Source organism: Haemaphysalis longicornis, unplaced genomic scaffold, assembly GCF_048455015.1.
Source record: "Haemaphysalis longicornis isolate Haplotype H1 unplaced genomic scaffold, Haemaphysalis longicornis Haplotype H1 scaffold_9, whole genome shotgun sequence".
NCBI classification, from domain to species: Eukaryota; Metazoa; Arthropoda; class Arachnida; order Ixodida; family Ixodidae; genus Haemaphysalis; species Haemaphysalis longicornis.
Window position 1 is genome coordinate 74,960,118 of NW_027526460.1, and position 14,085 is coordinate 74,974,202.

The 14,085-nt window shown below is 46.1% G+C and overlaps 1 protein-coding gene across 1 annotated transcript in view; it reads right to left on the minus strand.

The window, feature by feature from the left end:
• LOC144151895 (glutamate receptor ionotropic, delta-1-like) overlaps positions 1-14,085 on the minus strand; it is a 62,031-nt gene that overhangs the window by 22,283 nt on the left and 25,663 nt on the right. Inside the window, exons 8-9 of the mRNA XM_077683057.1 lie at positions 5,805-5,960; positions 4,498-4,657 (exon numbers count right to left, since the gene is read on the minus strand). Coding sequence (XP_077539183.1) covers positions 4,498-4,657; positions 5,805-5,960 — 316 coding nt within the window. The remainder of the gene's footprint in view (positions 1-4,497; positions 4,658-5,804; positions 5,961-14,085) is intronic.

Here is a 14,085-nt window from a genome sequence, read left to right on the forward strand (position 1 = left end):
TTCAAAGACCTTTTGAAGGCCGTTGAACCAATTGTCTATCGAGTGCCCCATTGTAAATACATGGGGTGCAGTTGTGGGCGAGAGTCCAATTGTCAATTGAAAGTTACCGTGTAGCACAGGCGTAAGCGATTCGTCAGTTTTAATACGGCGGTTCAAAAATAGCCAAACAATCGCCATTTTAAGATCACGTAGGCGATGATAAGAAGATAAGAATTACTTTTTGATCGCCTCGGCAAAAAAAGCCGAAATACCTGAAGGTAACAAACTGGTACACAAATTTTATTAATTTGGTGTGTTTCGGGATATCAATAGTTGGATAAGAATAAAAAAGCGTTATGCCAATTTTTCAACAATATGAACTACCAAAAAAAAAACGTGGGTTTGGTTCACACCGTTTTTTCACCAGCCTTGGTGCCTTTTTGCATTCCCTCGCCTATTATATGCCTTCAAACACGTTCCTCCACAACTCCGCATGAAATGCAAACCAACCGTTATCCACCGAAACATCACAGGTTTACCCGACGGCTTTGCATGAAAGGTTCCTACGACATGAGGTGCCTTAAAGGAGGAACAGCACACGTTTCGCGTCGTATCAGTACGTAGCGATGTACATTGGTGTGTTACGAGTAACTCTGACTTTTTTAGCTGACTTCTTTCTGACTTTAGCTGACTTCTCTCTGACTTCTTTCTATTACTGATCATCACCTGCTTAAAGAGAGATTGCCAACGTGGTCTCACGCCCAGATGTAGCCAGGTACGCGTGTACAATTGAAAGCTTACTATTTTTGCAGTGCCATCCATACATGCATGCCGAAGCGAAGGAACAGTTTTAAACTACGTGCGAAGGTGACAGTGTAAATGTTGGTGATCAGACGATGCTTTTCTCGATAGCAACTAAACAGTGCTTCTCTGGTATTGTGTCCACGACACACAAGCTGCCTTCATGCATTCGTTGTTCTGAAACTGCTCCGCAATCAGTTCAATTCATTTACTCTTTTTGTGTGGTGCGTTTTCGGTCTTGAACAATCCAACTGCTGAAGTCATGTCTTGTTAAAACACGACCCTTTCAAAACATTGTTTAGTCCCTATGAGTTCAGTGTATATGTTTTCTCTTTGTTTTAAATAAAGACTTCAACGTCAACATGGCAGCAAGCAGCTTATCGCACCTGTGCTGTTTTTATGAGAAATCCAGAACCATTGAATATCTTATGTTGCAGGAGAGTTTTGTGTATATAAGCATGTCAGTGTGCTAGATTTTCAGTAATCATAATTTTGCTCTGGAAATTTGTACAAAAGCCTTGTTTGTAAAACGACAGACAGTGGCATTAATTTCTCTACAGGTACCAGCTGTGTAAATAGTGCAAGGAGCATACCAGCAGAAAACACAAGAAGCTGCACCAGGCATGCAAGCAAATTCTTAGTCAAGATCATTGGATGGATGATCAGCAGCGTAAGACGAGGCAGGCCAGCCTGTGGAAAACACTGCACTTCTAGCAAGGACACCCCTAAAAAATCAAAAGGGCTTGGTGAGAGGTTGACTGCAGCCTACGATATGTAAATAGTTAAAACAATCCTGACATTCAGCCCCACAATAAAGAGAAAAACGTCTGGTTAGGAGAGTACCTTGCAGTGCCATGGAAGATGTTCTTTGAATCTGGAGTGTTAGGCACTGAAGATTCAAACTAATTCTGAAGATTCAAACTAATTTTCTCACGTGCAAGAAAGTTAGTTGTTCGAGACCATTTATTGTATGTATAAATGTGACTTATAGCAGTAGCTTTACTTTGCAATAGCCTTGGCACAGCATGATACCAACCTCATTTAACTACTGGTAGCACGAAGATCCATTTGAAGACTTGTGGACGCGCTTACTGAACTGAAAGGAGGAAGGGGAAGTATTCTGCTTGGTATTTTAGCCCACTGTGTTCCCGAAATGGTATTCACTTGAGAGACCCTGCTGAGGAGGAATGCGCATGGTGCCAATAACTATGAGAGGGAGCCGTCATGTAATCTTTGCCCATTCAAAATCCCCATTGTAGCCAGTTTCAATCGTGCGTCTTTCGACAACTGGTTTTGTGACGCTGCCACCTCCTCCAGCAACATATGCATGAAGGAGTGACATAGGGGTTCAGCTTTCACCACGCAAACGTCACATAAAAGTGAGATTATGCGTTGTGGCTGCATTGTTTTGGTTGTGCACCTGTGATATCTGTGCAAATAATGGATTGAAAAATATTAAGCAGCCCTTTCCCATCTCGCACTGGTAGTACGGATCAAAAGATTCCCATCAGTGGGGTAGAAGGCTGCCTCACCTACTTCTGGCTGTCATCAAGTTGCAGAATGTTTCCACCCACTGCTGTTCACTGAGGCTGTATATTGTCGTGCCGAGTACACGCTTTTTTGAGAACCTTGTTTTGTTCGTTGATCAGATATTTTTGCCAAGTTTCTATTGTGCTGGCAGATGCTGATTCAAACACTTTTGATATACAGCTATAATCTTTTCTAGGGTTCTTTTCATGTAATTGTTTTGCCGTAGCCTAAGATACGCCGTTGTTCCCCACTTACAGTCTGTTGTTCCCCACTTGGCAATCTCTCTTGAAGCAGGTGATGATCAGTAATAGCAGGAGAGCAGTATTGTGAGCATGTAACGTACACCCACGGTGCTTATATATATCAGTGCGCATTATTGGGCTTCAAATGGAAATTTTGTTGGTTCCTTCATAAAGCCCCCTGCGTACATACATCGGTATGCCGGTTGCGAAAATGGCTATGCAGGTAAGTAGCTACAAAATAAATCCTGGTACCAATATATGTACAGTCGCTTTTGCATGAAACGATAAACACATTGATGTGACTGCTTATGCCTTCACTCATTATCACTGCCATATTTGCTGCTCACCAGCCGTCAAACTTTCGAAACAACTTCCTCAAGGTACGTTGGCACTCTGGCACTTGTTGTATTGAGGGATGCTGTGGTTATTTAATTAATGTTACAGCATTTGACTGTGGTGAGTGCTTTTTTATAGATGAGTGAAACCGAAGTCTGCACTTTGCTGTTGGCACAATAAAGTCAAATTTTACATTGCCCAAGTCTTTCTGTGTCTGCTCAATATGCCTGTCACCAGGCGCTGAGCCAGCATTTAACTAATACAAACAATTGCTAGAGCAACACCTACCACTGGATGGGACAACACTGTGACCAATGCAGACTGACAGCGACTTCATTGAATAGCAAGCATGAATGCCGGTAATCGTCTCTTACTGGCATGTAGCTTCATTAGTACATGGCTATGTAAGTCATAGTTTATGGCCCAAAAGGACCGGTAGGCCCCGAAGCAATATCATTACCATGTTCTGTTGCAACACGTAAAGCCACTCTACCGTTGCATACATTTTCTCGCCCTGTCTAGTACGGCTTAACGAGATCCTACTACCGTATTTACAGAGTATTCATTTCACTACATTATTTTTACCTTCAGCTTCAAACACCATATGCGTCAGGCACTGAAAGTATTCCACAAGTTTGCATGGTTGCGGGCGGTCACAGGGATTGTGGGTGTGCCTTCTCACACGGATGAATACACACAGCTGATTAGCAACGAAAAGGGGCAGTGCTGTGCTTGCGGCAACAGCCTAGTAGACCACGGTTGCACTGGCGCGATCGTCTTATGCTTGTGACCTACCCTCACTTGTTTCCCCGCTTTCTAACATGATAAGGTGTTGACCCACCCGCTGGTGGACGCTCCCGGAATATTAAAAAATCACCGGCTGTACACACACTTACTGCTGTTGAAAGATTTTTATATGTTTTCAGCGCTACCGTGGTCGTATTATCATCGCAAGCGTCGTCATGAACGGAACTAGGAGAAAACAGTGTGCTCGCACTACCCGGTGCGGAATACTGAGTTTGCATCCGTTTCAAATGACGTATCACATGAAGGGTTCTGGAGTAGAAGGTACAAAGAGATGTATTGCTTCCCGTACTTGGTCATTCCAGCCGTGAAGCATTTGCGCATTGCAGCCGCTGGAATCGGATTCCAAAACAAATTCTGCTTCGAAACGAGCCGCCGACGATTTCGACGGTAAAACCGAAACTGATGGCTCGAAAAAGTACCAAACCTCGTTCATATAACAACCGTCAAGCCTCAAGTTTAGCCAAGTTCGAAAAGCACGAGTCTACGTCACACAGTCAGCTCCATGGTGGTTGAACGATTGCAGCGCCAGTGTCCCCACTAGTTTCATTAGTTTGAGGCTCTATGAGTAAGAGTTCATGTCGACGACATTCATGACGTAGCATCAACGATTAAGCTGCAATGTTGCGCACCACGTCCTTGCGGAGTTTTGGCGCGCGTTTCATTCTCAGTAAACCACAGCGTAGCGAATCAGTCTTTTTACTCAATAAAAAACAGTAATGTTAGACAACACAATCAAAAGTAGAAAAAAAAAGCTCGGTGCCCATTTTCTGTTAAACTGGCGACGTTGATTCTGCGAACGCACCTTGCTGCAAGAGGGCGCCGTAGAGATACCATGCGCAGTTTTGTAGCCTCGATAAGCCGCGGACCTTACGGGGTCGGACCGCTTCTTCAGGACATCGGTTGTAGACCAGCCAGAGTGCCACACTCACTACTGGAACACTGGCTACTATCAGGAGCCAGACCTGCAGCAGGATAGCACCGACATCCAAGAAATGATAGTGTTCATCTGCACATGCTTAAGGTGGCAACCAGTGGAAACCGTAGTATGTTCCAGTCATGAATACATCATGTGAAGATAGGAACGCGGTTTATAAACGCCCAGATATATCAATGATTTAACTGTAGGCACTCGAAACGAAGAGCTGTGACCTATGTGGCCATTTTTGCGCGGTAAGTAGCTTATAATTCTCGTTTGCACAATCGCTGTGGTATTAGTCGAATAAATTAGCGCGCTATAGCAGCAGCATTTCTGATATTATGCTTGGAGAAGACATTTTGCAATATCCACGCATACATGCTAACAATACAAATGGAAAGATTCCATAAATAGTTCCCAGATATATTCAAACGTTTTCGGTAAACAAACTCATCCGAGTCACATTTGCTCCCATTTTTTGGGAATTTTCTCTGACCTTTTCAGCATATCTTTCAACACTAAAACTACAATAAATCAGCTACTGTGAAACCAAAAGAAATATAGCTTGAGGTGTTGTTCTTAAAAGTATTTATTGCAATCAACTACAATCTACGCAATACAAAGACTACTTACTAGAGGGAATAAAGGGGGCAAAGTTTCTAGCGACAGTACAGTTCCTGTACTGCGCCTAAAGCTGCCATTGCTTCTCAGTTGTGGCATATTTTCGGCAAGATGTTGTCTTCAGTGGCTAGCCTCTGTAGTCATGCCCGATAAATTACATCAACTTAGTAGCCCATGTGTCGTAAGAACTCTGAAAAGTCAGCCCTATTCAAAAAAGATTGTATTTAAAAATTTCGGGTAAACGGGACCAGACACACTCCCACGCACACACGCACACACACGCGCACACACACACACACACACACACACACACACACACACACACACACACACACACACACACACACACACACACACACACACACACACACACACACACACACGCACACGCGGCAAGGGTATCAACGACTGGATAAATTATTGTAGAGAATTCAGCCACCATCAAATTTGTTTGGTGTGCTATGCTGCTCTAAACGTGCTACCAGTGAGCGGGCCAAGGAGAAATAAAAAGCAGGGAACAATGACAGAACACAGCCTGCCCCACTGCAAGTGCAAAAATATCATTCACACACCTGTGTGGTAAAAGGCTGCATGAAGAGCCACTGGCGGTACAAGATCCTTGGTGTCTGCACAATAATGACCACCGGATGGCTGGCGAGGGGTGTAGTCAACGTGAAGGATTTCGAGCGCGCCTCAGTGAAGTCGAGAAAAGTCACCATGTCAGTCTCCTGGGGGAAAAGCAGAGCAGAACAGGACGTAAGAACTCCTAAACAGAACAATAGTAGTAGTAAATGTTTGTTAGAGCAAAAGGAAAAGAAAGAAGGGTGGCGGTGAAGCGTCCTTAATCCAGGATGGCTCTTGACGGGCCGACTCGATGGCCCGAGAAACTAACGCCCCCTGGTGGGCCGAGTACCGGGCGGACAACTCAGTCTCTCACTGCTCCGGGGTGAGGAAGAGGGGTGGGTTAGGGGAGTGGGGACAGGAGTATACGCGCTGGAATGTAGTGAGTGGGGTGTCGCGGTGTAACGGTGGCATATGCGTCCGTTCCAAATGAATATATGTCAGTTGGAATAACCAGCCATTATGCACTACAAGATTATTCAGACCTTCTTTGCCTATGACAAAACCCTTACACCGCATAAGGAAATAGAGACTAATGGCAGGCGATTACCATACTCCCTAATGCTAAATTTGTGAGCAGTGCGAAATGCAGTCTTCTCGGTCACGGCGCATAGCTGCTGCTTCTCAGGAAGTGATCGCCTAATCAGCGAAGTCGCGAAGTCCCGGCGGCCCGCGCTACTCTGCCATTATCAAATTACCATTATCACCTCCGCCGAGCATGTTGTAAATTGTGTTTGAAGGTCCCGCGCATGTGGCTCAGATGAGCCACGCAACCATGAGGCCACCGAAGAACCCAGACTGATGAACGGCATCACGCTGGGCGTTCTAGGCATTTTTGGCGCGGATTAGGCATACTGCCCTCCCCCTTACACTTTATCCACGCTTTAATACTCCCCGTTTCTGCGGGCCTGTCTTCCACGCCCACATCTTTGTGTGGTGATCTGGTAGCGCGTCGCCGCCGAGGAGAATGTCTCATGCTGCTTCGGCATACCACCGTACCCCTCACACGTTCTCCCCACTTTCCTCCTCTGTCTTCATTCTGCCTTTTTTGTTTTCTTCGTACACTCGGTTACAAAGCCGGTGATGCGTTCATACCACAGTAGGGATAACTTAAGTGCTGCACACTAAAACACTCTTTAAAAGGGTGTATTGTTGTATTTTGCTAGAATTCAAAGGCGTTATAGTAATAGACAATATAAATTCCCCTTAAGTGTGGAAATAGTTTTAGTGTCAGAAGTCTGATGAAGTCCAGAGAATTGTCTACTAATACATAGCATTCTTATGCCGGTTGTCTAGCATGGGAGCTCTTTAAACTCAAATATGGCTATGAGTTTATGAGTGGAAAAAGACTTTGGAATATGCTCTTCTTTTTAAGTTTTCGGTTGTTTCTTTTCGCCAAAGATGTAAATATCTACCGCTTCGCCAATGAAGCACCTTCACTCTGGTGTGGTGCGCGGCCCGCTCTGCGCTTTCTGGATAATTGTGTGCCATATCAAGTCTTTACACCGACAACGTGGTTAGAACAGTGTTCCCTTACGTTCGCGATGCTGCCCGTGGGCTCCACGGAGCCTCCGGGGCTTCCCTATCCACCAGATACACATCTTGGCTCGATGGCTGTAGCTGCTCCTGGGACGCTAGGCCTAGCGTCCACTTCTGATGCTCCACAGAGTGTGCCTCTCCAACCTCCTGCAGCCTTGCTCTCTACGGGGACTGCACCACAGGATGCGATTGCGGTCACACGCGCCGGCATCACCACTGAAGGTATGGATCATGACACCGATTTTGACTTCTATGAGTTCCCGCCGCTACCACCGCCGACGCCTGAGCAAGTTCCTCAAGCTCCAACCCCGCCTACCTGCCCTGCTGCTTCACGGTAGCACGCCTGGACACGTGCCAGCCAAGACCACGTGAACCGGCTGAACGTGCAACCATCTATGAACTCTGGCTCATGAATACCCTTGCTCATTGATGCCGTACGGTCAGTTCTAGCACCATTCACGTCTCCTGTGACTCGTGCTATTCTCACTTTACTTGACACCATCACCCCCTTCCTTCGAAACTGGCTTTAACTTCTAGTGGGAGTGCTATGACAGTGCCGATGCAAACTCTTCGGAATCAGGCTACAGTGTTCCAGTGGAATGCCTGCGGACTATCATCCCGGTTGTCTGACTTAAGGCTATTCCTCAGTCAGCACAGGTTCCCAGTCGTCGCCATTTCAGAATCCAGACTGCGTCGGGATGTCTGTCTTTCAGGATACTCTCTGTATCGGTCTTTGACGAGCTCAGAAAACAGCAGGGTGCTCCTTACAATTCGCAATGACCTAACTTTTCTAGTGCATGATGTGGAGCCAGATGACTCGAATGGGTATGTCCCGGCAACAGTCAAGCGCAATCAGGTGGCTTTCGCTATAATCGCAGGATACATTGCACCTAAGGCGCAGTTCAAAGTTAAGCGCCTGCAAGCGCTCTTGAACAATACACCGCCACCGCACTTGCTTACGGGGGATTTCAACGCGCACCATCTAGCTTGGGGCAGTGTTAAGACTACACCAAAGGGAAATCGTCTGCTCGATGTGGCCAGCCAAGCAGGACTAGCAGTGCTCAACAGTGGTTGTCCCACGTTCTTTCGGGGCAGAGCTTCAAGCGTATTGCATGTGACTATAGTGTCCACTTATCTGCTGCCTGTTGCATCCTGGTATCCAGACATTGAAAGCTTTGGCAGCGACCGCATCCAAAAGTACACCATGACTGATGGAGTTCGCGGCGGTACCACTAAGCGGCCACTGTCGATTGTAAACTGGACGACCTTCCGAGACATGCTGGAGGATAATGCTGATGCATTGTCTACGAACGAAGAGCTGGCGGAAGCTATTGCCAGGGCCCAGTCCCAGTCAACACGGCGGAGCTTGGTGTCAAAGGCGTGACCCCCAGTGGACGTAGAGTATGAACGCCTTCGTGCGATTCGCAGGAGAGCAGAGCACCGTGCGAGAAAAACGCTGTCACCAGATGATATTTGAGACGAGCTTCAAGACTAGCCCAGAAGCGCATTTAGAGGCACTTGAATAAGCTCGCAAGACAGCGTTCGAGAGAATTTTGTTGCAGGCTGGATCCCCGCAAACCGCTGACTCGCATTTAGCAAGTTTTCCGCAGCCTGAGAGCAACACCGAGTCAAGCTCATTCGTTATCATCAATAGCTCTCCAGCGTGACGTCATTTAACTGGACGTAGCTGATTAATTTTGCGCCAAGGTTACAGATCCCCGGAGCTTTACAGTGATTTCAGAGGTCCTGAATGATTGGCTTACTACGAATGCTACGCTCATGAATGAATTATTCACTGTGCGCGAGCTAATCACAGTGTCAGCGTCCATTAACTTGCCTTTTTCGCCAGGCGCCGATGGCGTTACATACTCAGCTTTGCGACATCTCCGCGGTAACTCCTTCCGGCGACTGCTTACCTTCTACAACAAGTCGTGGGAGACAGGCCGCGTGAAAGCAAGCTGGAAAGTTGGTAGCCAAGTAAGGTCCTCAAACCAGGAAAACCGGCAACCGACATCAACTCTTACCGCCCTATTGCTTTACTAAGCTGCATAGGAAAGGTAATGGAGAAAATGGTGCTGCAGTGACTCGCCTGGGATTTTGAGGACAGAGAAGTGTATCCCCCAGAGATGTCAGGGTTCAGAGAAGGAAGAAGTAGCATCGACACTGTCATTGCATTGGTGAAAGATATTAATCGGCAAAAGGCTGCAAAAAACATCACAGTAGCTCTCTTCCTCGACATCAAGGCGGCTTTTGACAGCGTTCCTCATGAAGCTATTCGGAAGGAAATTATGTTTGTCGGGCTACGCGAGTGGATACACACTTGGCTCTGTGACTACTTGCAGAATCGGTACGTCTATATGACCACCAATGAAGGCGACACAAGGCGGCATGAGATTACTCAGGGCGTCCCTCAAGGCGGCGTTATAAGTCATGTCCTATGTAGCATCAGCCTCATCCGCATCACTAAAGTACTACCCCAAGGTGTTAGCAGTTAATATATCTCTCTATGCTGATGACATTTGTGTCTGGGCTTCTGGCAGAAACCGGAGAAACATACGATCGAAACTGCAGAAAGCTCTTCTTGGAATTCAAAAGTACCTTAGTACCTGGAGATTGCTAATTTCACCCGAAAAGTGTGCCGCAGTTGCCTTTACGAGGCGGGCTGTATCCCGCTATCCTCTGGTCATAGATGACCCCGAAACACCCTACGTTCACAGCCATAAATTTTTTGGAGTTAGATAAGATTGATCACTATCTTGGGCCCCCCATATCCGTTACCTTAGGGAACGCTTGCACTAATTTATGCCTATTTTCCGGATGCTGACAGGAAAAACATGGGGCTGCTTAGTTCGGTTACTATTGAAACTTTATAAGGCACTATTTCTTTACCTTCTCCGGTAAAGCCACCTAGCGCTGTCTGGTTTGTCCAAGAGAAACTTCAGAGTGCTAGAGTGTGCCCAAGCAAGCCTGCCTTTCCGCCATGGAAAGTTGCAGCATGGGATATATGCCCCACCATACCAGGTATAGGCAAGAGATCATCTCTGCCTGAGCCAGCCTTGCCCTACTTCACGGTAGAGCACATCCGCTCATGTTATCCTGGCCACGTTCGCGTGTATACAGACGGGTTTGTGAGGTCTGAGTCGTCAGCTATTGCAGTGGGGATTCCATCAGTGGGACTAACTGTGAAACAGAAACTCAGTCACAAGACGTCGTCCACCTTCACTGAGTTGACTGCTATTAGGGCGGCACTCCTTCACATAACCAAGTCCCGCTCGGCAATGGCTCATCTTTACCGTCTCGCGGCCAGCCCTGCAAGCGCTGATGAAGCCATCCCACCGCTGCAGCCAACTTGAGCGTGATCTACACGCGTTGCAAACACTTGGACTACGAGACGGGCACTGCATCTCGCTTCAATGACTGCCAGGTGATTCCGGCATCCAAGAGAACGTCGCCTCTGACACAGCAGCGAAAGGGGCGCACAATCTGCTTGTGTACATTGGAATCCCATATTCCAGACAAGACGGAAGTACGGCCGTGAATGCACTGGGAGGGAAACTGCAGTTGCAAGCTTGGCAGGACCCTCTTAAAGATACCCTTGCCTCTGCACGCGATTGACCCTCACTGCAATTTCCAGATTCAGCGAGGCCAACAAAAGCAAACAGAGGGTGTTTTTCACCGACTACGCCTGAATGTTGCCTTCACTGGTAGCTTTCCTTTTAAAATAGGCTGGGCGGACTCGCCTTTGTGCTCTGTGTGCTCTGTGAGGGAAGACATACGGCACGTCTTGTGTTACTGCCCGCAGCATAGAACTCATCGTGAAACTGCGAAAAGAACTCCTGTGCGACTGCTACGCGGAAACTCTGAGCTGCATCCCTTTCTTGGTCCGTGGCAAAATCACGCTGACGCGGCACGAGGGACAAAGGCTCTGTTAACTTTTTTGTCTGACTTGGGATTAATCGAGATCCTTTAACCTTGGGATCTTCAGATTTTTTTTTCACCCAGTGCTGTAAATTTTTGCTACGTTCCGAAGTGGTCTTATTTTCTTCTCCCTATTATTCATTGTTGCTTTTCTTTTTCTCCCTTTTCTTTTCTTTTCTTTTTTCGCCTGACTGTTCACCCCCATCTGAAGTAGCAAGCCACGCCGTTTGTGTGGCTAACCTCTTCAGTGTCCATTAAAGCTTTCTCTCTCTCTATCTTTCTCTCTCTATCTCTTTCAATCCGGTAATTATGTTTCTTTCAAAGCAGCGCTTTACTAATTTCGTCGAGCGATTTAGTCATCGTGGTAAATATCACCCCCATTTGGCCGCAGCTGCGCCGTATTCTTGGCAAGGGACAACGTGACTCGCCGGGCGGACGGCCGCGTTCGCTAGCCGTGCCAGCTTGGCGCATGTCCTCTTCTCAGCCGGTTCGCACCTGACCACATGTGTCTCTGCATGTATGTGAACTTGGACATAGATGAGAGCGAGGCCGGATCGTCTTCTCTGAGCGTTGCGCGGGAGCTGGGGGCTTTGAGCCGTCGTTGGAAAGCCGCGTCCGACCACACCGCGGATATCGCCCGCCGAGCTGTTAGGCTCAGAAAACGGAAGAAGCGGGGCTACAACTGTAGCCAACGGTAGACTTTGGATGAATGGTATCATAATTAAAGCGAAATGAAAGGTTAACTAAGCGAAATTAAGTCTTAACCAGTCTAAGCGAAACATCGCTATGCATATCTATGGTTAGCTGAGCTAAACCACAGCCATTTTTTTTTTCGACAATGCAAGACCTAAAGGACTCGTTTAAGCATGCCCTCAACAAAATTGTTTTGAAATAGTCCGCTAAATTTGAGAAAAAACCTCTCCTCAACGGAGTAACGGACAGCACGAAATGCTCTGCTAAATGCCCCAAGCTCCCCTTCCCAGTTGAGTGATGAAGAGAACAAATATTCCGCTAATTGCCTGAGAAATCTCTCTTCCTCAGGGGAGTTTAGAAAACACTCCCTCTTTGGGGAGTAAATAAAACTACGTATATGGATTGCGCTGGAACACAAGCTATTTACACCAGATCCGAGGGTTTTCAGTTTCGAGTGTACTTCAGGTTTGGTCCGTTCAAGCTATTTTTATTCATATTTCGAATGTTATATTCAGGACCTTGTGGTTTAGTCGTTGGTGTTTGTTGGTGAGATGTAAAATATGCATATATTGCCAGATCATTTTGTGTAAACTTAATTATTTCTTATTTTTTATGTCCCGCTTTTTCAAAATTTTGCTTGACCAGTTATCTCCATTAGTGCTAACTAGTGGTCTTACTTCCGTCAAATCTGCATATTTGTGGAAATGCAGAACGTATCACAGTTCGCCGATTTTCGCAATTTTTTATTGGTGCTTTGAGCGCACTCTTGCGCTGTTTCTTCGCCTAATATTTGGTTTTGGTGGGAAATGTATAAGATGAATTTTTTTATTTTGTCGGAGCATTTTTGTAAAACTTTCATTATTATAATTTTTCTCATTTCCTGGTTTTCAAAATTTCTTGCCACCAATTATCCTAATTTACGCTACTTTAGCGATCAAAGGTGTTTCTTCTGCCAAATCTACATTTTTGCAAAAATGCAGGCCGTACATGGCTCGCAGATTTTCTCAGTTTTAATTCTTCTTATGAACTTCTTTTCCCTACTTTTTCCGCTTATTCTTCAGTTTTGGGGGAGGAGATGTATAAGATGCATATTTCTGATTTTGTCAGTAATTTTCGTGAAACTTTTGTTCCATTTTTCTTACGTTTTGTTTGTTCAAAATTCTGTCCGACCAATTAACCCCATTTACACCATTACAACGATTAAAGGTGTCCCTTCCTTTAAATCTGCATGTTTGTGGAAATGGTGAAAGTCGCATGGTTCGCTCATTTTCGCCTTTTTGTTTGTATGAGTCCGGAACTCCTTTCCCGGACTCATTTTTCCAGTGCTCCCTTACAAACATTTCGCGTTGGCGCACATTTTTATCATTGTCTATCTTTCTGACAGTTGGCTTTGGTCCGCGACGTTTGTCAACGTTGCGCCCAAATCACTTATTCATGGAGTATACATAGCCACGCAGAGAGATGTATGCCTAAAATTTCGCACTGAAATTCTTTAAATAAAAATGTGGTGGTGGAGCCTCGGCTATCTCCTTCAACTAGCTTGTAAGCGCAGATGCGCCTGAAAGTGTTAGAGCTCTTCTGGGATTGACTCCGAAGGAGTTGAAAACGTTAGTGTGGCTCAGACATGCATTTTCGTTAAAATATATTTGAAGGTGCTTTACCGCTATAAGAGTATAGTTTGGCCAGAATTTTTTTACTCACTGGGAACAAGACAAAAGATGTTGCCCGTGTCGTTGCTACTTATAATGGGTACAAAAAAAATGTTGCCCGCGTCTTTGCTTGTGCCGCATGTAATTTTGTCTGCTGTCTCGTTAAGAGCCAGCTTCGGTCGTTTCAATCGATTTAGTTATACTAGTTACACAGCCCCCCCCCCCCCCCCCCCGAAGTTTGTAAATAGATATTATTTTCACACATCTCATGTGCCACATTCGCGTGCCAAATAATATTTGCACGCCGATGCAGCACACCCGAGATGCTGCAATGCCAGTGGGCACACGTAAGAATATACAAAAAACTTGGGCCCATCTCCCCGCGAGAGGGACTCGAGTAAATGCGTCGCATAGGGGGTGGGTGTATTGCGTT